The 27,384-nt window shown below is 35.8% G+C and overlaps 1 protein-coding gene across 1 annotated transcript in view; it reads right to left on the reverse strand.

Annotated features, from left to right (window-relative positions):
• Positions 1-27,384, reverse strand: part of SLC25A21 (solute carrier family 25 member 21) — a 244,173-nt gene that overhangs the window by 81,436 nt on the left and 135,353 nt on the right. Inside the window, 1 exon segment of the mRNA XM_032689906.1 lies at positions 27,040-27,088. Coding sequence (XP_032545797.1) covers positions 27,040-27,088 — 49 coding nt within the window.

Consider the following 27,384-nt stretch of genomic DNA (forward strand, 5'->3'; position numbering starts at 1 on the left):
TCACTTACCCATACAGCTGAGTCAGCTCTGCATTCAACAGTAAGACCACAAGTTTGACCAAAATTATTATTAAAGAAGGACAAAAACCTCTCAGAATTACAACAAAGCATGCCCTTATGCTAAAGTAATACTTGGACAGTGTAATGAGTCCTATGGGCAGAGCCCTCCACACTTTTCCAGGGCTGGAGGTGCTGCAGACCAGACTACTAGGATTCAGGTGGGGTTAGTACTGCGAAGACAGTCAAGGATTGCTAACATCTTATATTTTCCACTTAGAATGTAATTTGGTGAATGGTTGCTCTGATGATAAAGCCATCTTAAGAAGATCACTGCCTGTTGCAGACTCTCTGTTTTGCTGATACAAATATTTATGAGGCTTATGTAGTAGAGAAAAAACAAACACGTACCTCCACCCTCTATGACCAATTTCTGCTATTAACCCAGATTGCTTTATTTTTCATGATAAATTCAAAGCTGCTCTTGGGTGGATGCACACAATTCACACCAAAATCACAGCTTTGCTTTAAGTAGTTTCATTTTCCTGATGCATTTTGTTCTGTTTTCTACCATAGGATCTCATAAATACCACATTCAGCATAATATCTGAGAGGCATATCATGACATGGTATGCGTCTCCCTGTCTCAGCAAGTATTAAGCTTAGAGCAGAAAGTGATGCCTTCATCTAAAGGGGTCAAGAGGAAACAGAGCAAGTAAAGAACTGCTGGCAAATGAAGTGGAAATGGAGAGGAAAAACCTGGGATAGGTTGTTCAAAAGGATAAAGAAGAGACACAGAGGGAACAGATTTGGTGGAAAACGGCAGCCACTACTGTAAGGTGGACATAAAAAAAAAAAAAAAAAAAAGACAGATTTTTGGACCTAGAAACTAAGAGAAAAATAAGAAGAAATAGCAGGCTGGAAACAGACATAAATGAAATTATCTGGGCCGCAAGGATCTGCAATGATTTATGCACATGCTTCATAATATGTTCTTTAATAAAAACCTTTTCATCATTTTCGGTGAGTAATTGCTTAATGAAAATCATGTTCTCTGCCTCTGGGTAGTTTGGTTTTGGAAGTGGCAGGTTCATTCTGTGAAACTTCTTAGAGAAATCTTTCAACTTAAGACATTCCCAAAAGACACAATTCTTAAGGCAGATATATAGAAATGTTCAACAAGAAGTTGATTTTTTAAGATCTCTTTCTCCTTAAGTTCACAGGATACATGTTAGTCTGCAAATGAATCAGGCTACATCAGGAATAAGGGTGTTGAAGTTGGTGTTTAATATGCAGAAGGAGTTAAATGTAGTCATGTGGCCCTTGTTGGTGAAGAGACACATTATTATGGATTGTGCAACTTACAGTTTCCTGAAAGCTACTGGCTATAAATTCAGACACATTAAGTTCACTTAGAATGTAACAATAGTGTACATTTCTCAGTTGGCCATTACTTGAATAAAAATCTTAGGTCAGCTTAAACCAATTTCATGCCACACTTCTAACGATAGAACAGTGCACATTCTACTTTGCATTAAACAATTTACATTCACATCTGTCGCATATTACTTGTTGCTTCTTTCCCCCCTTCCCTGAGGGGACCTTCGTCTTTTGACAGCATTTTATTGTCTGTACTTCTGGCTAACTCTTGATTTATAAAGGAATAATTACAAAAATAATGTAAATTTATTTCTGATTTTGATATTTCTATTTAATTTTCAGTGACTATGCCTATGGAGGAAGAAGTTAAAGAAAATCCCACCAAAAAGTGGAGTAAAAGAAAGACATATACCTGATTACTATCACCTGCTTTTATCACTGAAGCTGAATTAGATGTGATGGATAAGAACTGTAACTATCTTACTCGTAAGAATCTGCCACTAGTTGTCAGCTGGCCAAACTGATATACTGAGGACTTTCTATTAATATGTGGCACATACAGATGAGATCAGCAGGAAGACGCTTTTTATTTGACAACCAGGTGACAAAGACTCTCATTAGGAGATGAATCTTCAATGATTGATACTCATCTCCAGTCTAACAGGCACTGTAATCCAACAGGCACGCTTAACTCTAAACAATTTTACAATTTTATATAAACACTAAACCCAGTGACTAAAGAGAAACTGAATAGAATTAACATGCAAATTGTAAGTAATGAAAATGAAATATTCAATCCTTTATGCCAGGTGGTAATAATTTACCTTGTGAACATTTTTGTGTCAGATTTTTTCAAATTCACAGTTAACTTAAACTTTGAAAAGAGAAGAGCTAGGCATTGCTTGACAAGCTGAATTAATGTGTCTATCAGCATTAAGCCCATGCTGCATGGTGACATCTCTCCAGTAGGTAAACTGCCTCTGAGACTAATGTGTCTTCACTTATTATTTCACTCCTTTTTGGCTGACTCTGAGTGCCAGGGGATACAAATGATCTTGTCTTCAAAAAAATTTAAAGCCTGCTGTAATACAGAATGGAAAACACAGAGAGTAAGGTCTCGTCAAAATGCAAAATCAACAGAGAGTGTCAGGAGGCAGAGCTTGCTGTCTGTAATGTGATCCTTCCACACACCATAATCTCCATTTTATTTTGCCTAATGAGGCAAGAGTTAAAACAGTTGACCTGATCAAATTCAGATGGCAGGCCTAAAGGATGAGCCCCCTGCTGCACTCTTGTCCCGACACCCTTTGTTACCTCCAAGTGAGCTGAGACCAGGCTGTGAACCATGTAAATAGGAGGTTTCCAGGTTAATGAAAAGCTGCAACACCCTTCTAAATAGGGAGAGAAGGTTATATTTTTCTAATCCAAAGAAAGTTTCATGAACCTCAGCAATAAAGTTTAATGAATGCTGGTCAATTTGAACCTTGCAAATAGAGACTGGACAAAGGGTAATATTTTCCTGAAAAAAATTCTATAAGCACTGTTCAGCATATATTATTAGAATAACATGAATGTGTTTTCTCATGACAAATTCAAATATATCAATTAAAAAGAGATGTCTTGGGAAAAGGTAGTTAATGGTTCTTATGAACTGATGTTTTTATTAGGTGATGGCATGTTTGCTGTTTCATTTCATTACTCATCTGCCAAGGAGTTTCTTTCAACACCAAATCAGAATCTACATGCTACAATCATGTAACACATTCAACTTCAGTCCATGTGCTCCAGCTGCTGACAGAGATAAATCTTTAGAAATGGGTGAAACATAAAAAATTCTACATTATCTTTCAGCATGTAACATAATTTGCAGTCTTTTACACAAAGGAAATAAAAATTGGATTCACCAACTATATTCTTACATATCACTTGAAAGATGAGACTGTGTTGGACAGTGTGTCCTTAGTGTCTACAGAGAGGCATGGAGAGCCAGGGAGTGTTAATTTGGGCTTAGTGAACACACAGCTTTTATTCAATTTTGAATGTGATGGAGGGGAGACAAATGTGCTCTGAAAAGATCACATAGATAAATGAAGTGGATAGGATATAAATACAAATACCCCAGTGTGTCTCTGGAGTTTCATTAATAAGTTTGAATACATTTCCTGGTTTGGGATGTCTGAATTTTTTCTAACATGAAGCATTCCATATAAAAAAATATACACACTAACACACAGAGAACACATTAAACTGGACAAGCAAGACATTGATGCTTGCACAGTCCAAAAAATACGTGTGATTTATGCTTGGCTTGTGCATTTACATTGCTTTAACTCTACTGAAAATTTATATTAATTTAATTTATCTGTCTGAAAGAAAAGTGTGACAGATCTCACATCTGTCACGTTTTAGGCTTATCTCCTGTTATTCACTTATTACCTAGCGTATTACAACTTTGTGTTCAGATATCACTGGACTGTATTTTTAGCCTGTTTTTCCTTTCCTCAATTAGGCATTTGTGACATCACTTTTCATACATTCCAGTAATCAATTCCAAAGCCATTCATCAGGATTTCAGAAGCCACTCTTGAAAAATTAGATACATGTGCTCAGTGTAAATGGGAATGCAATGATTTATGACACAGGTCATTTGGAAAACCCATGAGTTCTTCTCCAGTGACATGCCAGAAATCAGAACTATTACTATAGGGCTGTGATCTGTTTATTATACAGCTTATGGGAGGTGTGCCATTTCTAACTAATTTTTAATGTGTTACATTTTTTCTGGTTGATTTTTGAAAACAAGATTTATAGTTGTTTAGAGTTTGACAAGAACAGTAAACTGCTGGTTTAGTTAATATGTTTTAAAACGGATTGATTAAACTATCAGGCTGTTTGCACTCAGTGTTCAAGCAGTAGTATTTTAATTGCAACTACAGCAGCCAGCAGTTCTGTAAACCATGTGTTATGCATCCCTTGGATGAAAAAACCACAGATGCTCAATCTAAATGGCAAGGAAGAAATTAAATTCCTGGGTTCTCTTCAGTTTACAAAGGGTGGCAATCATAACAACAAAAAAAAGGGTGTTTCCAGAATTCCATGATCTCAGTTACCTGCTCAAGGGAGGGATCAGTATGTTCCTGAATCATCCAGCTCACAAAGCCTTGCCATTGCGTCTACTAGAAAGGTACTTAATCAGCTCCTTCCCACTGGCAATATGAGAGAGAAAAAGCAGCTCTGTCACAGACTCAGCACAAATCCAAAGAGGTTTTTCATGGTGCTCACTATATCAAAATAGCCAGTGAATTTTTTACTGCTTGGCATTGGCACAATTTCTAACCACTGGTTAAGGGTAAGTTTATAGAAAGTATCAACTAAGTAGTTTATAGTATAGATGCTTTATCAATAACACAAGAGGATTATAGTCCTCAATTCATGTTACTTCACACAGCATAAAAATTCTGGTTGCCTGACACACAAATGCCTATGCAGATAAGCACCACAAACATTCAGGCAGAGGGCATGTCTGTCATTGTGAATGTGGGGATTAAGTTGTGCCTAGCAAGTCTAGCTGAGACTAGACACTACAGTGGCACTGAAGGGCTCTGCCTTTAGGCTGTCAGAATCTGTCCTAAACTGCAGTAGTCATGTACAGCCTGTTGGAATTAGACATGCACTAAAGCAGAACCCTTGCATACATTTTAAGCATTATTCATCTTATTTACATTCAGACATCTTTTATTCAGGTGTTATTTTAAGTCAGTCAACTAGGCTCTCTGCAGAATCAGTGCACAGATATGCATCTCCAAAGTCCAATTCACCCCATCCAAAGACAGGTATCAAGGACCGATGGAATTACTTGTCCTGCATAATTGTTCCTCTCTGTCCCTTGACTATAGATGGAGGTGTCTACCTTTGATACACTGTCAAGGCTCTAGCAAGTGCCCTTAAAGAAGAGGTACACATTTGTCAATGGTCTGTTCACTTAGTTGGCTCTTTGCATTTTCAACAGTATCAGAGATATTTCAAATGAAAATACAACCAACTTTTCAAAGTTGAGAGTAGGTCACTTAAACTTGACAGCAAACTATTATCAAGTGTCCTCAGCCATATCCAGAGGGCACAGCATAGCTGCAGGTGTCCCAATATTTTGTGGAGGTCACCACAGGAGCAGCAATGGTGAAATTTGAATAGGTAGGCCCCTTTGGTCTGCTCTCTTTGCCCACAGGACTGCAATGCCTGTGGTAGGTTGTGATCTTTGGATTTGTGATGTAATCCAGACTCTGTAGGATGACAAGGAAAGGAGAGGAAGGTCTAGGGTAGGGGCAGGGGATAGAAGGAAATTCAAAGGTGGTAGACTCAGCTCCTCAGTTTGAGCACCCACAAACGAGTACATGAACAGGCAGTTACAATAAAATCAAAGGTGTGTCATACACAGTCATTGGACTTCTCCACAACCTATGATTGTGGAAAAGATCATAGGAAAACCCTAAGATTGTGGAGAAAACCTAAGATTGTGGAAAAGAGAGATTAAATAACAAAACCGTTGATGAAAAAATGCAAGAGAATTAGACACCAATATGTCTTTTACTTTTCTTAATCTGAGAAAAACACCTATGAAACATGAAATTACTGAATTTAGCTCATTAAAAACTGAAAACAAGTCTGCCAATTTGATTAAAAACCAAATTCAGAAGCACCCAGCCGCCAGGGGGAGAAAATATTTTTTCTCAATTTTGTGGGTCTGCTCTCAAGATGGCCTTTGTGTTTTGCTTCTGACCATCCCACTCTCTTTTTCCCTATCATCAGAAGTCAGAGCTGAGCTGACTTCACATGCATAGTCTTACTGCTCCACACTCCTAGTGGCTCTCCTCCCTCCTGAAAAATATCAGGGTAGAAAAACCTTGTACCGGCTCAGGAAGGTCTACATCTCCTGCAAAAGGAAACTGCAATAAGATTGTGCTAATATAAACAGAGAATCTAAGCAGGAAACCAAGAGGCAGGAGTTCCGAGACAGTAGGGAAGAAGATTTGTGCTGTAGAAGGAGATCTATGCCCAGGAAAAGAACAGGGTCTCTGCACACTCACCACACACTGTGCTGTGGCCTCCACCACAGACTGAAACCACCCTGGGTTAAACTTTGGCCTTGTGTGGAAGGAGGAGAGGGAGTGAGAAGGGGAAAGAGAGAGGAGGGGAAAGAAAAATCTTACCTATGACCCACAAAACCTGTTGGAACTCATATCCAAAACATTTCACAGTAATGTGTGGTACAACTTTTTGCCAATGGTGAAACACTGAAATGAGTTCACCTATTGCTTGTCAATTTCTGCAATGCCATTCCACTTGTCTCTTCCCTGTCATTCTTTTAAAGGACTTCAAATTGTATCAATAACATTATATTTAAAGATCAGATTAAAATGCTCAGATATTGTAACACTGTACTGCAGTTTACATATGCAATGACTGGAGACTTGTTTAAATGCAAGGAAAAAATATTTGAAAGTAACTTCACGAGAAAGTGCAACCTACTATTTATGTACAATATTAGTTTACTCTGTGCTTGATCCAGAGAGACTCCAACTTTGCAATAATTTTTGGCTTGAACGTCAGAAAATGTAAACAAATTTTTTTAAAAAAAATTTGTATTTTTTTACTTTAGTTGCTCTCAGTTTAATTTCTTTTTTTCATTTTCTTTTTTTTTTAATTTTTATTTTAGTTTAAGACAGTAGGGTTCATGAGTTGAAAAGAGAAAGATGAATCTGTTATCAGATTTTACACAAATGGTAAAACTTTGTTGGCTGGCACATCAGACCAGAGGATGGCAGAACAAAAATACTGTGAAACAGGAGTCAGGATTTAAGCTGCTAAGTTTTCCAAAGATATATATCAATACTATCTTAAAGTAGTTTTGATTTTAGAAAGTCCTCAGATTTAATGTAAGAACTAAAAAGAGCTGCAAAGGATGTGTTTACATTACTGGACAATAGATTTTGAGAAAATAATAGGGAAAGCAAAAGCTGTGGAAAAAAATAAAGCAAACCAAGGAATTAAGTCACTGCTTCCCATGGACAGACAGCTGTTCAATCCCCTCCAGGAGAGCAGGTTCCCATCACATGTAACGATGACTTAGGAAGACAAACATCACCACTCCAAACACCCCCCACTTTCCTCCTACTCCCCACTTTATATACTGAGCATGATGTCATATGGTATAGAATATCTCTTTGCTCAGTTTGGCTTACCTGTCCTGGTTGTGTCTCCTCCCAGCCTCCCATGCAACAGCAACTTCCTAGCCAGCATGGCAGTATGAAAAGCAGAAAAGGCCTTGGCTCTGTGTAAGCCCTGCTTAGCAAAAATATCTCTGTATTATCAACACCGTGTTCAGCACGAATCCAAAACACAGCTCCCTACTAGACACTGTGAAGGAAATTACCTCTGCCCCAGCCAAAACCAGCACAATTGGCTGTTACAAGTATCTTTTCAAACCTTGTCTCCCACAAGCTTCAATCATTAGAGATTCTTCTTTTGACACTTGTCAAGAAATGAGGAGGAATATGAAATGGTCTGAAGAACAGGCCTCTACTGTTTGAAGGATGTAGAGGTGATGCTGAAACAAACAAAAACTATAGTCAGTATCTGCAGTCACCAGGTCAGATTCAGCACCCCAAGGGGCAATAATATCTTTTGAAAAAGTAAAACTGTTTCAGCTTTTTTTGCCCTACAGTTCAACTAAAATGATATAAGTGTCAAATGCACACAGGTATCCCCAAAATACTTGGGAGTGAAAGGATTTAGGAGAATTTATTTTCAAAAGTCTATAACACTGAACATAACAGCACAAAACTGCACCGGGCCTAGGAAAAGACACATCTCCTGTTCTCAGGGCTTTTATCATCCCTGGTCACTCCAGCCTTCAGACATGTCCGTAAGAACTTATCTTTTCTCATACCAGGGAGAGATTCTCTGGAATGCAGGAGCAGAAAACATCTGAGAAAGATTCCTCTTTCCAGACAGGAAAGCTTTCTTAAGCAAAAACCCCTAATCTCATAGTAAAATCTTCCAGAAGATTGTAGATCTTCTGGAAGATCTACACTTAAAATGAGATCCAGCAAAAAAACTTAATTTAGAATACTAGTTTGGAATTACACTCCTGAGGGTAGCAGTTGAAGTGTCAGCTCAATTTCTGGCACTTCAGCATATTATACACATACCACACAAATGAAGGTGCAGGAATTCATCATAGACAGTGCTAAAAATTAAAACTATTCTGTATCTTGACTACACATGATTCTGCATCTGCAGCATAGATGTAAATATGGCAATCATTTCAAGAATGGACCCATTTGACAAAGATTTTTTTATTTTTTTATTCCTGTGGGTAGAAAAATGTGCTTCCATCTCATTATTTGGATAAGGGGAGTTGTAGTTGTTGAAGAAATGAGAGGCAGAGTATTAGTGGCTACAGTACTCTCAATAGGATCTGGCAGAGACACATTCAGTTCTTGCTTTTTTACAATGCAGTCTTTAGTTGAACCATGCACACATGTGAACGTGCTGGAGGAATGTCTTATTCAAATCTTATATTTTTAGTTTTTGCCTAGAGCAGTTTCTGAGTTTTGAATACCATGGAGACACAGAGGTCAAGGCACCTGTGTAGGTTTTGGAAAGGTCAAGACTTCTGATTCAGGAAGGAGGAATTTCAATTGGTTCTCTCACTTCTTAGTTACATGCTATGATTATGAGGTTATTTTCTATTCCAGATCAGAGCTCCCTCCGTCAATCTGATCTTGAAATTAAGAATTTATTACATGGTTTCTTCATAAGTATTTAAATATATAATTATTGCACACATTAATTAAGTTTATTTCAGATAAATATTTCCCCAAAGGCTTTGAAGTTTTTAATTGAGTCTTTGGATTAGCACCTGAATACTCAAGGAGCATGTGACTGCTGCTGAGTCCATCGTACTTTACTTCAGTGACCACGAAAATGAGGACAAATAGATCAAACTATGGTGAGCTTCTGTTTAACTACATGACGGAAACCAGCACAGCTGGAGGCAATTCTTAGCAAATTGATCAGAATTCCTTTACTTTAACTACAGCTTAACTAATAAATAGACTTCCATAATTTTCTGCAATCGAACTAAATGTATCTGCAAAATAAGTGCAACATTTGATCATGAAATGTTCACTAAATCGTATGTGACTTTAAGGAACTAATGTAGCTTGTCTTTCTGCCAAATTGGAAAAGAATAAATGTTTATGATAAAAACTTGTTAACTAAGTAAACTCTATAGAAGATGCATGTTCATAATTAATTTCCTATGCAACAAAACCAGTGTTATTTTCTTTTCAAAATTCAGTATTAACTTCTGCTACCAGGTTTTGTTTTCCTGGTTTGGTTCTTTGTTTGTCTGTTTAAAGACATTTTTGTATCAACTTCTGGAACTGTGGTAATCTCACTGAAGATTTAAAAAGACTGTACACGTGTTGCTGCTCTGCTTTTGCATTTTTTAAAGCAAGGACATTTCATCCAACAATACAGACATTTTCCTGGATGGATCTGTTTCTTTTAAGGGGTTTTTCAAATATTCGGTGAACAAGATAGGTCTTGAACTCCCTTTGAGCATAACAGGCACTTGAAAAATCTAATGAAAATACACTTTTAAAAAATGTAATTGATCTGGTTTTCACCCTTTTCCACAATTCTGCAGTTACAGACTGGCAAAATCCGAAAGCAATAGAATGTCCTATTGCTAAAATAAATGAATACACTGAACTCTTTTTTTTTTTCTCCTTTCCTAAAAGCCCATATTGCAATCCCTCCTAAGGGACAAAAAAAAAAAATAACAAGAAAAAGATGGAGTTTGAACTCAAAGCAAACATAAAAGCTTTACTTACCAAAAAAAAAAAAAAAAAATCAATTACATGCCCCAATTTGTTTTCCAACCAGCCAAAGGAAAGCCTGGTTAGCATGTTGCAGGATCCAAACACCTTGGATCTACATGTTTCACCAAAGTTTACATTATGCCTATTTCTAAGAAACAAAATAACAATTAGAGACACCTGTTAAAAGTGCCTGTGCTCTGTTCACACTTCATGTAGTATCTTAAAGTGACAGCATATTAAAATGTCAATGAAATTCTTTTCCATTACAGAAGTATTTATAACAACAGAAAGTGCAATTAAATTGTCTGGTCCTAAGTACTTGTACTTAACTTGCTTAGCATACAAGAAATGTACTAAAATACACTGGTGTAGAAGGGAAAACTACCAAAAATTTAATACTCCAAAACACACAATCATAAAAGATATGGACAGAAAAAAATTAGTAGTAAGATTACCCTCTCCCCACAATTTTATGTGGTTATTAAGCACATAATACATTTCTTCTACAGGTAGTCTGGCAATTTTAGATGTATAGGTCCATGTTATAGAGGGAATATTGCAGATAAAAGAAATACAACCATGCTGAAATTACTTATTCAAAACTTTGCCTTTGATTATGTTCCCACTATACAACTTGTAATGAAACATTCTTTAATTTTGACCCCTCCAGCACAGAAATATGTGCCTCACTCAGAAATTTCTGAGTGTGAACTAAGCCACATTATGGACCATACCTGAGAAACAGAGCAAGATAATACACCTTCAAACAATTTCTACAGATCATTTTTATAGGTATCATCCATACTGTGAAGGTGCATCTACAGTATCTTCACTGTTGAACAAAGTTAAATGAAACTTCCAGCTTGACAAAGTGGATTGCTGTGGGACAAATTAATTTTAAAAAAGTTGGTTAATTCAGAAGAAAATTCCGACAAATCCATAGTTTAAATATATGAAAACTGAACTCCTAACAAAACCTGGCTTAAATATTCCATGTCATGAACTCAAGCCCATGCAGATGTCAAAACAGAGCACCTAAAACTCCAGCCCCATTTCAATGTTCAGTGGAGTATGAAGGGTGCTGCAGAGTCTTGTGGCCGTGGCTTAGGGAGAGGTAAAATTTGACTGTCCCTTAGAAATGTTTCCAATTTTGCCATCTATCTAAAAGTCACAGACATATGAACTGAACTTCCAAAAAAATCTCATATTGTCATGTCAAATTATCCACCAATATTGGGTGTATTTAACCAATTATTCTGAGCTACAGGACTTTGTGTAATGAACTTAAAAATACTGCAGTCAAGGGTATATTACTTTTTACTCACCTGTCCCGACATACTGCCCCAGGTTACTATTTCATAGTGGAAGGAACAAAATTAACTGTCCCTCAGATATTTTTGTGCACAGCTTTAGCTTTAACAGAAGCAATGTCAAATACAAGTCTGTAAGCTGTAGTACATGAAAAGGTAAGACATTTTCATCTGTATCCCTTCTGCAGTTTCACACTAGCTTCCAAAGCAGTAGCTTCATCATTTTGAAATCAGAAAAGTTTACTGAAAATTCTGATTGATGTATCTTCAAAAGACATTTTCTTCTAACGTATTTGTGCTTGCTTTCTGAAATATGACTCATCAAAACTTTAGCTGACCAAATTTCTCTTTATTCTGAGTTTTATTATGCTCTGGACAAAAGTTCTGGTTTATTTTTCAAATATGGAAGCATTCACATACCGGTATTTCAAGAAAGCTGTCTGTATAGAAGCTAATTTGTCTGCAGATAGCAAAATAGCCTTTTTCCAAAGGCTTCTGGATATTTGTTCACATCAATCAAAACTGGTACAACTGCATAAATTATGTCTTCCAAGAGCACCTGCGAACTGGCCTTGTGCTGTACCAGTTTTACGATTTGTCACCCAAGACTGAAGTTTACATTAAGTAATGTGATCAAATGGGAGAATGACCACGGGCCAAGCTTTTCAAAGCTGCCATGTGTAGTTCCACCACGCTCAGGCCAGCCAAGAACAGTGGAACTCCTGTAGCCCCAGCACTCATAACGCAACTCTGTTCTAATTGGCGCAGAATTCCTATTAGTCACAAGGGTCTGTACTGGCAGCCACAAAAAGCTGGAATGTAAGAGACATTCTGACCATTAACTTCTTTCCAGAATTATCTATTCCCATATAAGAGTTTGTGAGGAACAAGTGAAGCAGAGTCATTAATGCACCTCTACACCACATACCACCTAAGGACTTCTGATCCATTAAGAAAATTTTCCAGTGCCAAAATCTCCTTCCATGTCCTCTGAGCTGTCAGAATAGCACAAAAAGACAAGAATAAGACCATGCCCTTTCTATTCAACTGCTCTAAATGCTTCTGCTGTATACGTTTCTACAAAGGCTACAAAGTGAGTAAGTGGAAATGGCATCATTAATGCATCTAGTTGATCTCAAAATTTGGTGTGGCCAATCAAGAAACGGTTTCATGTACAAAGCCTCCATAGTATTATGTATGAGAAGACAAAAGATCAGAAGGCCATCTGTCCTAATATCTAGTCCTTACCAACAGTCAAGAGAGGATCATCAGGCTGGTGTATGGCAAGGTGACAAGCATTTGTGTTTTCCCTTTGTATTTCCAGACGTCATGATTCCGGAGCTTGAGCTTCTTGTTAAGTATATCCTTTCTCTCTCCTATGTGAGATCATCTAACTATGGGAACAAGCTTCATATATGGCACCAAAGCTATTTGCATATACAGGTTTACTTCACAGCTAGGGCAGAACTTCATGTTCCGCTTTTCTCATGCTGTTTATCAGCACTGACTGAAAAACTCACACATCTGCCTGGAGAAAGAGGTCTCAGTTCACTTTCTTCCATATTCCTCCCTCTCCAAATACACTTGTTGCTGGGCAGTTTGTTCTTTTTTTTTTCCTTTCCTAATTTTCTTCTCCTTGTTGAATTAGTTTTTGGCCAAATTAAAGGGCTGAATCTGCTAAATAGAAGGCTGGAATGAAGGAGTATGAGGGTCTTTTTAGCAGCCATGAATTACTATATCTGCTGAAGCTGTAATATGAAATTTCAACCCTAATTACATTTCTCACAGAAGATCAACAGCCTTTTGAAATGCAATAATTTGTCATGGCATTAAAAGCAAGCAAGTTTTGTAATATTGTGCAATTTCTTAACAAGGACTTCAAGAATTCTTTATTCATTCAAATTGGGCCAAGTATTTAGACATTTGAATTAAGTATTGCAGAGTTGATAAATGAATACTTTGAGGAATAGAAATTAATATACCTATAATTTAAATGGTTTGATGCCTCTGGCTTAAGGTCTTCCACAATGATTTGAACTGATGTAAGAGTTCGCCTGAAACAGAACAGGGAGGTTTCCCCCTCTATTTCTTCTCCCCTATTCCTACTCCTTTTTCACTGTGTGGTCCTGATCTTTCTCTGTGATAGTTCTGATGCCCACTGAACATTTCTGACAAGCTGATTCAATTCACAAATTCATCAGGAACTGTACCAGTTAGGCTCATGGGAAACCACAAGGCCTACAGCTTGTGTAAGGAGGAGCACTGTTGGCATGAGGGAGATAAGCATCTCGTCCTTTAAGCAACAATGAACAACAAAGTTGGAATTTCCTGTCTCATGAAGTTGAAAACTAAATTTCAGTATATTCCTAAATTTCCTGAGACATTTTCCATATACTGTAACAATGCATTATCTGTATAACAATGGAATTGTAAGCTGTTTCCCTCTTAGATATGTCAAATTATTCAGATAATATAACAATTTGGCAAGAAAACTAAATGTATATGAATAGCAAAAGGATGTATTGCTATTCATTTAAAAATTCACTTTTCAATGATTAAATTAGGAAAGTATTTTACTTACATAACATTGTTGCATTATTTTTATTCCCCTGGTGACAGAACTCAACTTACACCTTCAAAGGAGCATATTTGCCCATACTAACTGGACTTCATTTTCTAAGAGAAGGTATAAAACTATAAAGCCTGTTCTATCAGACAAGATAGAAAAACTGACAATCAGAGAAGTAAAAGTTCATATATAACTTTGAGACATAGTAAATAAATATGTATACATCTTTGATTAGGATGCAATTTTGCATTACAAGACAGCTGATCTAACAGTATGCAGCCACTAGAATTTTCTGATTTATCATCAAGCTAAATCAATTTTCCCTGCAGTCTTGCAACTGCTAGATGTTGCATAAGGAAAATGATGGGACCAAACTACAAAGATTAGAGAAGGGTGTTGGGTGGCAAGGAACCAGAAGCAGGACTAATTCTGTTAGTGTCAAACCACTAGATTAAATGTAACAGCATACTCTAATGAAGTGTGCACACAAATGCCTTTCATGCATACCTTTAGCATACAGTTTGGTGGTTGCCACTGATGATCTGTCTGGGTTGCCCCCTTCTTTGTCCTCGTATTGCCTGATACATAATTATGTGAGAAATTAATTCAGAAAACCAAGCTGGTCAAAAAGAAACCCAGGTAGAAAACGATTAATTGATAAGTTTTCCACTGTGCCAGCCTCCTGAACTGCCACTGCATGGCAGTGTAAATGTCAAGGAAACAAAAGTAATTCTGAAAGAAATGAGCATAAAATGCTGTGGAACCACATTTTTAAATGAAATATGTCTTCATTCACTTCTTTTTTTTCTAAGATACAAAATCAGTAAAAAAAAGGTTTGTTTGTTTCTTTTATTTTTTCTTTTTCTTTTCTTTTTCTTTTTTCTTTATTCTTTTTCTTTTCCTTTTCCTTTTCTTTTTTCTTTCATTTTTTCTTTCTTTCCTTTTCTTTTCCTTTTCCTTTTCCTTTTCTTTTTTCTTTTATTTTTTATTTCTTTCCTTGTCTTTTCTTTTCCTTTTTTCTTTTTCTTTTCTTTTTTAATTTTTTTTTTATTTCCCTTTCCTAATTTGTGTTCCAGTTTAACAATTTCAGAACTATTTAATTTGATCCTTTCGGTCTGTACCTGTCTCACTGAGGAAAAAGTACCACGAGAGAACAGAATAATCTAAAGACATGCTGTCATATACAGGCACTTTTCCCAATCAAATTCCCATTTGTCTTGTTCTCCTGCTTCCTCCCTTGTACTGCCTCTGATGGTTGATTGATTCAGCTCACTAATGTGCTATAGAAAGTACTATCCAATGTTCCTCCTGGGAGAAACCATCTTGATCTAAGTTGCTACACCTCAGCAGACACTGGATACAGTATCACTGGTAGCACTCAAAAATATATCTCCCTTCTCTCCGTTACAGACCCAGAACTACATATATACCTATGGGCACTTGCAGTACTTTCTCAACACTCTGCTGCAGACATGTATATGGCAGCCAGTGCACAGGGGATGCATTTTGCCCCTGCTCCAGATTTAGGGAAATGGATAAAAAGGTACATGGGATGACAGTACTTTTGTAGTTACAAAAAGTTAGTACTGTTATGGATCAACAATCCATTACTGGGATACAGGAAAACTGGGAAGGTTACAGCACCTCTGAGGTACAATCCCTTCTGTGTGCTGCTCTTCAGCTGGTGCCGTTGAGCTCTGCCCTTGACTCAACTTGGTTTTAAAAGCGCAATCTAACCCACTGCCTTCTCACCAGGGAGTCATCAGCTTACTACAACATTGCAGCAGCTAAAAACTTGCAAATATTTCCTTAGCTTTCTGTTGTTTCTTTTTACTCTCTGGAGAAATAAATTCAAAAGACAGCTCAATTGTGCCAAGATTATTTTGGAGATGGTATTTTACTTGCATCCCACTCAACATGAAGAGTCTTGTTTCTCAAAACCCCCTCTAGACCTAGAATACACACTGATGCATCTGGTCATAAAAACATACAAAAAGCATAGTTCATAAAGATACTATCTCTCTTTTTATTTATTTATAGATTTACTTGGCACTTACTGGCCTAATGCAGTTATTTTAGGGACATACTTAAATACAGAAATAATGGTCAACTTCTCTGAGAGAATTATTGGCATTGCTACAGTTACATTGTGCTTCCAACACATACAGCTTTATTCTCCTGTATCCATAGCTTTGAAAATACAAGTAAGTAAGTAATACAAGCTCAAATACAAGTAAGAAAAAAAGAAATGTAAAGAGGTAGAAAAATTATTTTCTGTTCATTGTAAATGAAGATATTAACCAGTGATTTTTCCATACTTAAACTATCTCCCACTCATAGATGACCAAATACTAAATACTAATACAAATGACCAAATGCTAATACAATAAACATAGGAGGCTCCTTCCTTCCTTCCTTTTTCTTCTTTATCTTTCTTTTTAAAGGGGTTTGTTCTTTCTAAAGTGGTTCCTTGCGTGTTTTATTTTAGGTATGTTCCATCCATGGTTAGAAATCAGTCATGACAGTGGTCTAATGCAAAATTTTTGTCCGTGGAGAAATCAGGCATGATCACAGTCTACCCCGGAATGTGATCTTAATGCTTAATACCGCTGACAAATCATTAACATCTGTTAATAACTCACTCAGCTGCTTTGTTAGGTTGTTTTTAAAAAAATCTTAAGTACACCATAGATGTCTCCAACTCATAGCCTAAGTAACCTTTCCCAGCTGCTCAATCCTTATTTAAAATATCACTTTAAAATGTATACATTTTCAAACTATCCCATTTCTTTGTCTCCAGACAAAGTAACTGCGCTAACATCTGTTCAGTTCCACTCCCCAATTCCCATCTTAAATACTTATTTTCAGCATGTATTTTTCTTGTAAATAGAATCCCATGTATTTTCTCACCTCCTAGTCCTTCAGTTTCCCATTTCCGCTCTTGCTCTCATTCCATTCTATCCCTCATGGTTTCTTTTGACTGAATATATTTTAAATACAGGAATAATACAGAAAAAAAGATTTAAAAAGCTTCTTGGATCATCTCACACTAATTTAGGCTTGCAAAACAGAAAACGGGCGCGTGCCATGAATCTACCACATCTCCAGGGAATAAACAAAGGCAAAGGAGAACAATATACAGTCAAGGGTGTGTAGGTAGTTGTTAGGGATAAAACTATGTAACGGAAATACTGGAACATTAGAAAATACCTTCTGGCTGTGAAAAGCAGTAGGTTATGCAGGAGCCTTCCAAGGGAATTAGAGGGGGCTTGTCACCTGGCACATTTTAAAACAGGCTGGGCAAAAGCTGTAGTTTGGGACCAAGCGATTGGCAGAGGAGAGGAAGAGGGAGATGAAAAGGGTGAGGAAAAGGGAGAGGCAGTTGAACTCAGCAACAGGATAGGAATTTCTGAGTGCTAGGGCAGCATGGGCAGAACATGATTGGATGTAGGTTGTAACATCTCATTTGTGAACTGGCCATGATTTTAAGTGCTGGTTCTACTGAAGTGGTCTAAACTGCCTCTGGTACAGTCCTGGATAAAGTGCTAGAAGTTCTGGTACCATTCCTCATTGCTGTGAAATAGCAGATGAATAATGACCAAAATAAATAAATCAGATTCATAAATGATGTACAGGATAGTCCACACTGCATTGAGTACAAAGAGTCCTAATGGTATTTCTTTCTCACTGTTAAGAGTATAAGGGGTAATATACACAAGTCAAAAAAGGTACATTACCATAAGTTGTAGTAATTCCCTGTTTTCTGGCAGCAATATAATGGCATACCCTGAGGCTATGGGAATCTAAACAAATAAAATAATTAAGCACATCCATTGTATTTAATACAAACCATAGCACACTGTAATACTATAGGGTATTTTCTTTACAAATACGGCTGTATTTTCCCCGGTCTGTTAGCTAACCCACGTATCCAAAATGTTTCAAATTGTATTTAATTTTTATAATGAAAATTTGGTCATAGCTTCTGACTCATGAAAACATCCTGATTATCTTTAAATATCTTGAGATACTATAAAGAGAATCCAAGTGTTTTTATACTGTCTCTAATTTCTTTGGTAGCTTCTAACTAGAGAAAGCAACAGTACAATGAGTATATTTTAGCAAGTATTCAGTCCTAGGTTCTCTCCCTTTTCTGCCTTTCCCCATCAGACAGTGTTATGAAAAAAGAATTATTCTGTCATATCTGTAACACATGGTATGGTTCTTCACCATAATTACAGTTTTAGAGCTCTTCTGTCAAATTTTCCTGTTCTGTCTAGCAGAGGGCTATTTGTACCCTCATATTATAAAAGGAAATATTTCCATAAAATTAAGACAAAAACAAGAAGAAAAAATTTCAGAGCTTTCTTGGATTTAAACTGCGAGTGCAAAATGTGACGTGCAGCCCATGAAATCACAAAATGCAGTCCACACCACTCTCTTGCAACTGCATCATGTGTACACAACTAATCAACTGCAGGTTTTTCCAATGTTAGAGAACTCAAACATGAAGAAACTTCACTTCCTCTACCAAGGAAGATGCTGTACCAGTACAGCCAAATATGTCTGTATACATTTATTTTTTTTAAACATGTAAATATATACACGCAGATTATAGAAAAGAAACCCTCAGGCACTTGTCATATTACAAGTTCTGCCCATGTAGTAATGTTTCTATCAACTCTGTAAGCATGGGAAGTCCAAACATAGAAAGAACATTGTGCTATGTCATTAGAATGAAAGCAAAATGTACATTAAAGGGACCTGAAATGAACTATTTTAGCTCATTGTCCGAACTGGAGGAAAAGCAAAATAACAGGCACAAAATTGTTAAGAGAAAAAATTAACAAATGCATCTTGCAAATGTCCATAGTCAAAAGGATTGTCAACAGCAGGATGGAAAATATTCAGTATGTCTTTTAGCATGACTTCCATTTATTCCTCAAACCAACTGCTCAAGGAATCATCTTCTACCAGACAGAGCTGTGCTTGAAGAATGTAAAAGGACATATGGAAAGATGTACCAAATGAAAAATTTCAAACAAAATTATATACTACATCTTGAAGATAACTAAGGCCACTCTAAGTCAGCTTTGATCCAGCATTCTCCCAGAAACCCAAAACACCTTCTGCCTCTACTGGGCTGAGAAATTATGCAAGAAAACCATCACACATTCCCTCATCTGTCCTAGTTCTTGCTCTGGCATTCTTTCTCTTTTGCTCTCTTTGGTAGACTTGCTTCCTTTTCTAAAAAGCTCACACTCTTTTCTAGTACTGCCTCTCTCCTCAGTTCTCCTATGATGGTCTCACCACTCGCTTCCTGCACACAGAACCATTTCTCTTCCTTCTATTGCACTCCTGTAGTATGCAAGTAGATAATTAGATATCTGGAGTACTCATTTATTTCATTTTATTGACCTAAAAACCTTAGAAACAAGGAAAGGATTCTTTAATAGGTAAATAGAGATTATTGTTCTATCTTGAGCACGTTGAAGGTGGACATGGCTTATTTGGTGGGTGTTAAAAATTCCAGGTTGTTACAGTTCATGAGTGACCCAAGAAACAGTGTGAAGTTTTGGTAAAGCCAGTGGAATGTCACAGATAACTTGTAATCCAAAGCATGGTACCATCATGCCATGCTGCCAAATGGAAATTATGATTTTATGGTATTTCAGTTGTTTAGAAAAGTATCTGATATTCAGTAAAAAAAATTCAAGAGTAGATGGCAGAATGTTTAATCAAAATTAAGGAAAAGCTTGATAGGAGAGACCTGTGGCAGTCTGATTGGATTAGACAGATTTTTATCAAAGAAAGGATAGGATCAGTTTTTTCAAAGAAAGGATAGGATTATTTTAAAATCAAGAAAGAAATATATGTTATAGATCTTCCAATAATCTACATTGATTTGAAATAGGGATATCATCAAGCACTTCTGCTGTTTGATCAAAAACAAATAACACAGTATCACATGTAGAGATGATGAAGTCACATTTACAAAGTTCCTTTTATCCCAAAGGATCTTGACCCTCTTTATAAAATATACATGTGGTATGCCTATGAATACAAAAAAAAAAAGCACATAGGAACAAAAATCACTTTGACCAGCACTGCAAATAAGAGCATCTGTTTAATAGTGCACATCAATACTGTACTTTAATTCAGGGAAGGACTTAAATTGCAATAGTATATCTAGCAGGAATTATTAGCCCATGTACCCTTATTAATTCCTAACAGACTGTACATAGAAGGGGAAAATAAAGGGCAAATTACAGAGCACTGGATCACATCCACATAGAAATTATTATAAACTTAAAGTCCTTATTATAAAAAATTTGGATCTGTATGTAAATATTCAAAGTATTTCAATGCTGAAATTCAAATGTCAAAAACAGAGTATAAGCTGCAATATGCACACAAGCCCTGTGAACAATTGTGCCAAAGGCCATTGATAAATCAAGTAAAACTAATCCCAGAGAAAAGCCTTGACATTTGGTTGAAATAAGGACATTAAACTGAGTTGGTCAGGGATTAGTTTTACTCGATTTTTTTCCCCTCAAAATGAAAAAAAACATTTTTCAAAAAACGTTTCAATATATTTTTGTGCACTTCTTTTAGATGACAATGGATGTTGTTCTCTACATTTTCAAACAAAAACTTTTGTTTTTCTAGTTTAAAATTACCTACAAGTCATTGAAAAGACCAAAAAATAAAAGGAAGTGAAAACTGACAAAATCCAAAAATTAATTACATGAAGTTTCATTAGCCAAAACTCATTGTTTTTCTAACAGTCTTCTGAGAGTTAAACTGTTTATTTCAATATAGAATATTTTGGTATCCTGATAATTTTCCCAGGACATGAAGACTACTTTCTGCTAAAAACTGTTATGAATCTAACTAGAGCAGTTTGAATCAAGCAACATGAACTTAACATGGCCTGATGCAAACCAAGTCAACTATGGTCACTTGTAAATGGTAACACTGTGTAAGGACAATGAACTCTTCCTTAAACCAATGTTTTTCAGAAACAGGCTCCACTACTGCTCATTCAAACAAAAAAAGACCAAAAATCAAAGAGGAATTAATGATATAAAGGAAGTAGCTCTTGCAAAACAACAGATGGAATGAGATCGGAAACACATGTAGTAAGCTGAACTTTTTTAATAAGACCAAAATGACAGAACTGGAACAAAGGAACAGAATGGATAAACATGCACACAAATCAGCAGAACAGTTGCTAACCAGGAATAGGTCTGTAATGCAGAGTCCAAATCTTGACTCAGATCCCAAATTATTTTCTAAAGCTGATGCTTTAGATTCATGATGTCGGTTTAGAATTTTGCAGAAAGAGTAGCAAATTACAAAATCCCTATCATGACGACACGAAAACTTTATCCACAGTTTCTAAGGTGAATTATTCACCTCATATTTTAAATACTGATATTCTGGATCACACATGAGGTGGAAAGTCAGTTTACATGAAGATTCTGATCTAAGACTGAACTATGTAATGAGGTGTTAAAATAGAGCAACATGGACTGCAGGTTCCCCAGATTCTGCCAAAGGTGAGAGACAGCTTTAAGGAAAAAAACAGGGACATTCGATAGGCTGATCATGAAAAAAAGCTATATGTATTAACTTATTTTCCTAGTAAATTGAAGTAAATGCTTTTGAAACAATGCCTCTTTAAGCATTGATTTTGAAATTGCACACTCATCCCAACGTGAGACTGTGTTGTGAAGACACAATTATATAAAAAAATAGGAAAGTTTGTTTAAATAAACAGAAAAAAAATCATGTGGAACTATCATTATTTGAGTTAACTAGAGAAGTATTAAAACACTGCCTGTTGAATATATGTTTAAACCGTTAGAACAAAAGTTACCCTACTGATTCGTTTGGTAAAATAATAAACTAGACTTTCTCCAAGTCCTTTAGATGGTATTTGGTATATAATAATACTTATCAGTCTTTGAATACCTCGGAAGTAAAAAAAACCCTAAATGCTCAAGTTGTATGAACTTGAGTTCAACACTGAAGTCAACACAGATCTGGAGTACGATTTGGTATTACTGTGATATGAGACAAATATTTGCCTCAAAATGCAGAGTGATGTCAAATTATTGTCAAAAGGAAAGAGAGAAGTAAATAATTCATCTAATCCATATAACATGTTTCCTGTTCACAGGAATTTCAGACACAATTTTTTTCAGATGTGTTATGCATTTGAAAGGTTTTAGTGACACGTTGTTATTTTTTCTCTATTATTTGAAAGCAGTTAATCACATATTTCTTCATTTGTGTTTTCTATTAAACTCTGTCATGTAGACAACTGCTAAAAAAAATTAAAAGTATGATTTCTATTTCATAACTACACGATCCAAAATGACTATTTCTACTTCAATATAATGTTTCACAGTCTGTACGAATATTTGCACAGGAAACTTTGAAATTTGTTTTCAAGAACAGTGAAATCACTAAGATTCAGCTGTATAAATACTGGTGATAATCAAAGTAAAAGAGAAAGTGCATGTAAAGGTAATCAACTCAAAAACCTGAGGAAATATTAGCCAAAATTTTATTTCTAGTCATAGTTCTAACTTTCCAATATCAACCTTGGCTGCATGCATTTCTTGAGGTGTTAAAATGTAATAGCAAGGAAAATTTTATGTTAGGGCATGTAGTTCAAAGTTACCGAGCTCCTGAAAATGTCATTTTTATGCCAGCAACTCAGTAGTAGGCATGTGAAAAAAATGAACAGCTTTTTTCCCTGAAAATTCAAACTGTTCAAGGATAGAGGACTACATCAGAACATAACCTGAAACTGTCAGACAGACCACAGTAACATCCTCCAATTATCAGTCAGGGTTGCTTGATTCCTCAAACACCATCAGCTTTTCCTTGACTTTAGACAACTCCCTGTAATTCTCTCCCTTTCCCTCACCAACTACACTTATGCAATCTGTGAGCTGTTGCATAAATATTAATTTTCCAACAATAAAACACTAATAAGTTCTGAATTTTGTACATTTGTTTAAGCCAAAACATACGCCACTAGGGTACAAAGGATAAACCCTAGGTGGAAAAACACTTCACTATTTTTAGTTTTAAAGTAATATATACGGCAATATCTTGTCCTATGTATCATGAACTAGAATCCATTTTGTCATCCTTTGAAAGTCTGATGGATGAAAATTACATTACAGCCTGTATTACACTTAAGATGTGAAAAGGGTTCAAAATAACCAAAACCAATTCTTTATCCAGACTAAGAAATTTATCTCCTCCCTCACTTTTCAGCAAAGAAAGATCACCTTAATTTAAAAGTAGACTTTTTATGTCTTGACTGTATCTGTACTGAAAAGCTCTTGCTACTGCTATCACTTCTTATACATAGGTACACACATAAAAACTTAACAGACTCTGTACTTAGGAGGACAAGAGCAGAGATTCAGTACTTTATTTCATGTACAGCTGGTTAAAATAATCATAAGGGTAACAGCTATCAGAGACTGTTCTATGAAAACATTAAAAATTTAGCACATCTTTTTTTAATAGTGTCTCATCAGAAGATATACCAATATATCTTGCAATTGAAAAAAGACCTTTATTTCAAAGAATAAGTGGGATTCATAGAGCTAAAACAATGGGTCATAGTTATCTTCATATACATAGCTCACATAAATTTTTTAAAGTAGTAATCTTTAGTGTTATAATAGATAAAAAATAAAATTATTTTCAAATGTATACTTAGGAAAAAACACTTCATTAAGCATTTGGATTGTCTGTAGTTTATAAGCATGTACTTAAATATTGCTTCTTCCTTGGTGTGAGCAGATAAACAAGTCTAGCATTGTTACTGTAGAATAACAGAAAATTGCTAAACACAGAAAATATATTGCAAAATGGCAAAAAAGAGCCAAACCATTTTTCAGGGTTTCAAAATAGTCTTTGACAGGAACTTTATTTTCTCCAATTTTTTATTAAAAGCATACACATACACAAAATATCATCAAAGCAAAGATGCTAAGCCACCAGTCCACTAGATGTGAGCCTCTGACATTTTCCCTAAATTCCTTCAGAAGAGTAACTTAAATCAATGAGATTTCACGAACTCGAAAAGGCCATGAGACTCTTTTCACCAAACAAGCACTTTATAGAAAAAAGGAAGAAAACTCAAAACACCATAAAAATTAAGCAACAAATGCTGCTTTTAAATATCCTTTCACTTAACCAAAAGGAAGAAAACCCTAAAACAATCACCACAACTGTAATAGCTGGAAGCAACTAGGAAAGTAGAGATTATCAATACCATGTCGGATTAAATAAACTGCAGTACTTAGTGGCAGTGCAAGAAAGGAATAAAGTAAATGAAAAACTATTAGAAAATAGTCTATATTCAAAGTTCAGAATTAAAACCAATGTTTCAATTGAACTTCTTCAAGACCATCAAAGAATTAATCTGCTTTAATAAATTTGGACCATTGCAACATGAAAGGAAGAAGCATGATGTTAGGAACATAGAATGAAATGATGGATGAGATCAAAGGATATTCTATTCTTGTTTTCGTCATTGGCTTTCAAAAGGTAAGTATTTTCAACTGCTAACATCTGCTGAGATCAGCAGAAGAGTTCCTGCAAAATCTGTGTGATATCTCTGGATACCTCTGCATCAACAAACCAGAAAAACTGTCACTTGGGTGCTGCCCACTTGTGCAAAGAGTTGTAGCTAACTCAGTGGAAGAGTTAACTCAACTGAAGTTTCTTCATATGAAGAAATTTGTTTAATGGATATTTTGACTCAGTCCTCCTGTTTTACCTTGATCCATAATCAGATTTCTTCTGCACATCTACTGTTCTTTCTTTTTTTCCTACTTTCTTCTTTCTTTCTTCTAAAAATTCCACTGTTTATGAACTCAGATTTCACATTAAAAGGTTTCCTAACTTTTATTATTTTTTATTATATTTATCAGTATTAATACAGCTTTACAAACATCCCCATATACTCTTTAATGCTTTAAGTTTATGGATCTCAGATCTGAGAAACCTTTTCACTACGGAAAGTGTGACAAACTCAGTAAAATCTGCAGTAGAATGGGGAAATCTGTCCTTGTGTTCTGAGAGTCCACTACGTGGTTTCTGTCAGAAAGTTGAAAGTATGTGTGTTGATTGCCAGTTTATCACTACAGATGTTCAATTAATGCTTTTTCTGACATATGATATGTGGCATATACTAAAATATGAAGAATACACTTTAAGTTTTTTCAAGCAAGACTGGAGACATGAGGATGTGTAGGATGCCAACCTCAAAGGCACCAGAGGCATGAGAAGTAAATCACTGCTGCTGCATTTATACTACAAAAGCTGTATTTATACTACAAAAGAATATGATTCCTAGTTCAGTACAAAGAGGAAAATGGCAAGAGGTAAAACCAAAAGCTTGAGACCTATAGGTGAGTTACAGTAAAACTTGTCAAAATGAAGTCACTAAAGCATATCCTTTGAGGACCATATGACAGTAGACCAAGATAGATTTTTTTCTTTTAAATTTGTTCTTGTATTTTTTTTGCTTGTACCCTGTTGCTTCTGAGTCAATAGTTTCCATCTTCTTATGTAAGTCTTGTTTTAATAGCATAGTCTCAGTGGTACTTGGAGGGGCACAGAGGACCTTTGAGACTATCAGGTGCATTGTCTCTAGATGAATCAACACATGGGTCCCTTCCAACTCAGGATATTCTGTGATGCTGCAACACATTCCGTATTATGTGGGCATACAGAAGAATTGCCTGAGTAAACTCCAAGCCCCAAGGAGGACTTACAGCACCTCAGCAGCAGATAATGCAGATGGAGCCTTAACGACTGCATTCTGCTGTTGGACAATGACCACAGAGAGATGGCTTCCTGCTGCAAAATGTAACCTGCAGAAAAAGGCATCTCAAGGTCTTATACAAACCACAGAATGTGATTCAAACAGAAGCCAAAAATACATCAATAAAAAACTCACACAGTGGCTAACTGGAACTAGAATCTCAAGCCATAATTGACAGCTTCAAGCACATTTCAGAGACCACAGCTGTCCTCATTGTTTGTTTGGGGCCAATTCATCTCCTAGTGAAGCTTTTCTACTACATGACTGAGACATAGATACAGCTCGAGAAGCAGTTTATGGTGATTATTGGCCCTGCATAACACACATGGCATGAATAGCTTTTTTCTTACTATTGTATGTTTCCCCATTCTGATTTGCTTTTCACATATGGTTACATTCACTTATGAATTTATATAGAAACTAAAAAGCACAGAAAAATAAAAGGATATTCCAGAAAATAGAAACGCAACTGTTCTTTTTCCATCTCAGTAATTCAACATCCAAAAAACCTAATTTGAACAAAATTTCCAGGTCATTGAATCATTTACTCATGTAAGAACAAATATTCAGAAAAGAAAATAAGGGTAGATAAAAAGATTTATAAAAAGATAAAACCATGAAGGTATTTAGCTTACAAAGAGAATATGGAATATCTTCTTTTATTATTTTTCAAAAAAAATCTGTGACAATTATTTTGGAGACAATATGGTATCTCCCAATTACATATAAAGCATCACTGCAGATGATATATATATAGTAAGGGAATTTAACTTCATGTTGTAGCATTGTGTTACAACAGTGAAAATACATGTCATAAACAGATTTAACACCTTTAGATGACCTCTAATCAGAAATGTGTCATGCTACTCAAATTTCATCTGTTGAATGCTGCAGATACAGGTAAGTAAATATAAATGTCATTAAAGACACGAGTTATCTTATTTGGAGAAGTTCAAGGATTTTATTTTTTGACAGCTTGCAATTTGAATATCTTCCAGTGTCAACAAAACCTGTTCAAGCACAATCTTACCTTGTTTTCACTACATCAAGGGGATGCATCAGGCAAATTTCTACGAGACCTATAAAAGAATAATAAAAAAGGCCCAATAAACATCTTTATATAGTTGGTAATTTAATTTTCATTGACTCCAACAGTTTCTGAAATTTGAAAAATGAAGTAAAAACCTAAGATTATAATTGATGATACAGTATTAAAATACCTCATGTATTAAACATACTCTTCTGTAGAGTATGTGAACCATAAGGATTTTTGACAGTAAATGGTGCTAGTTGTTCATTATTGTGGAGAAAGTGAGGACTTATGCTATGTGATCAATTTAATCATAGTTTTTGCTCAGTTTTCTGACTTGAGAAC

The sequence above is a fragment of the Chiroxiphia lanceolata genome, chromosome 6, assembly GCF_009829145.1.
Source record: "Chiroxiphia lanceolata isolate bChiLan1 chromosome 6, bChiLan1.pri, whole genome shotgun sequence".
In the NCBI taxonomy this organism is placed as follows: domain Eukaryota; kingdom Metazoa; phylum Chordata; class Aves; order Passeriformes; family Pipridae; genus Chiroxiphia; species Chiroxiphia lanceolata.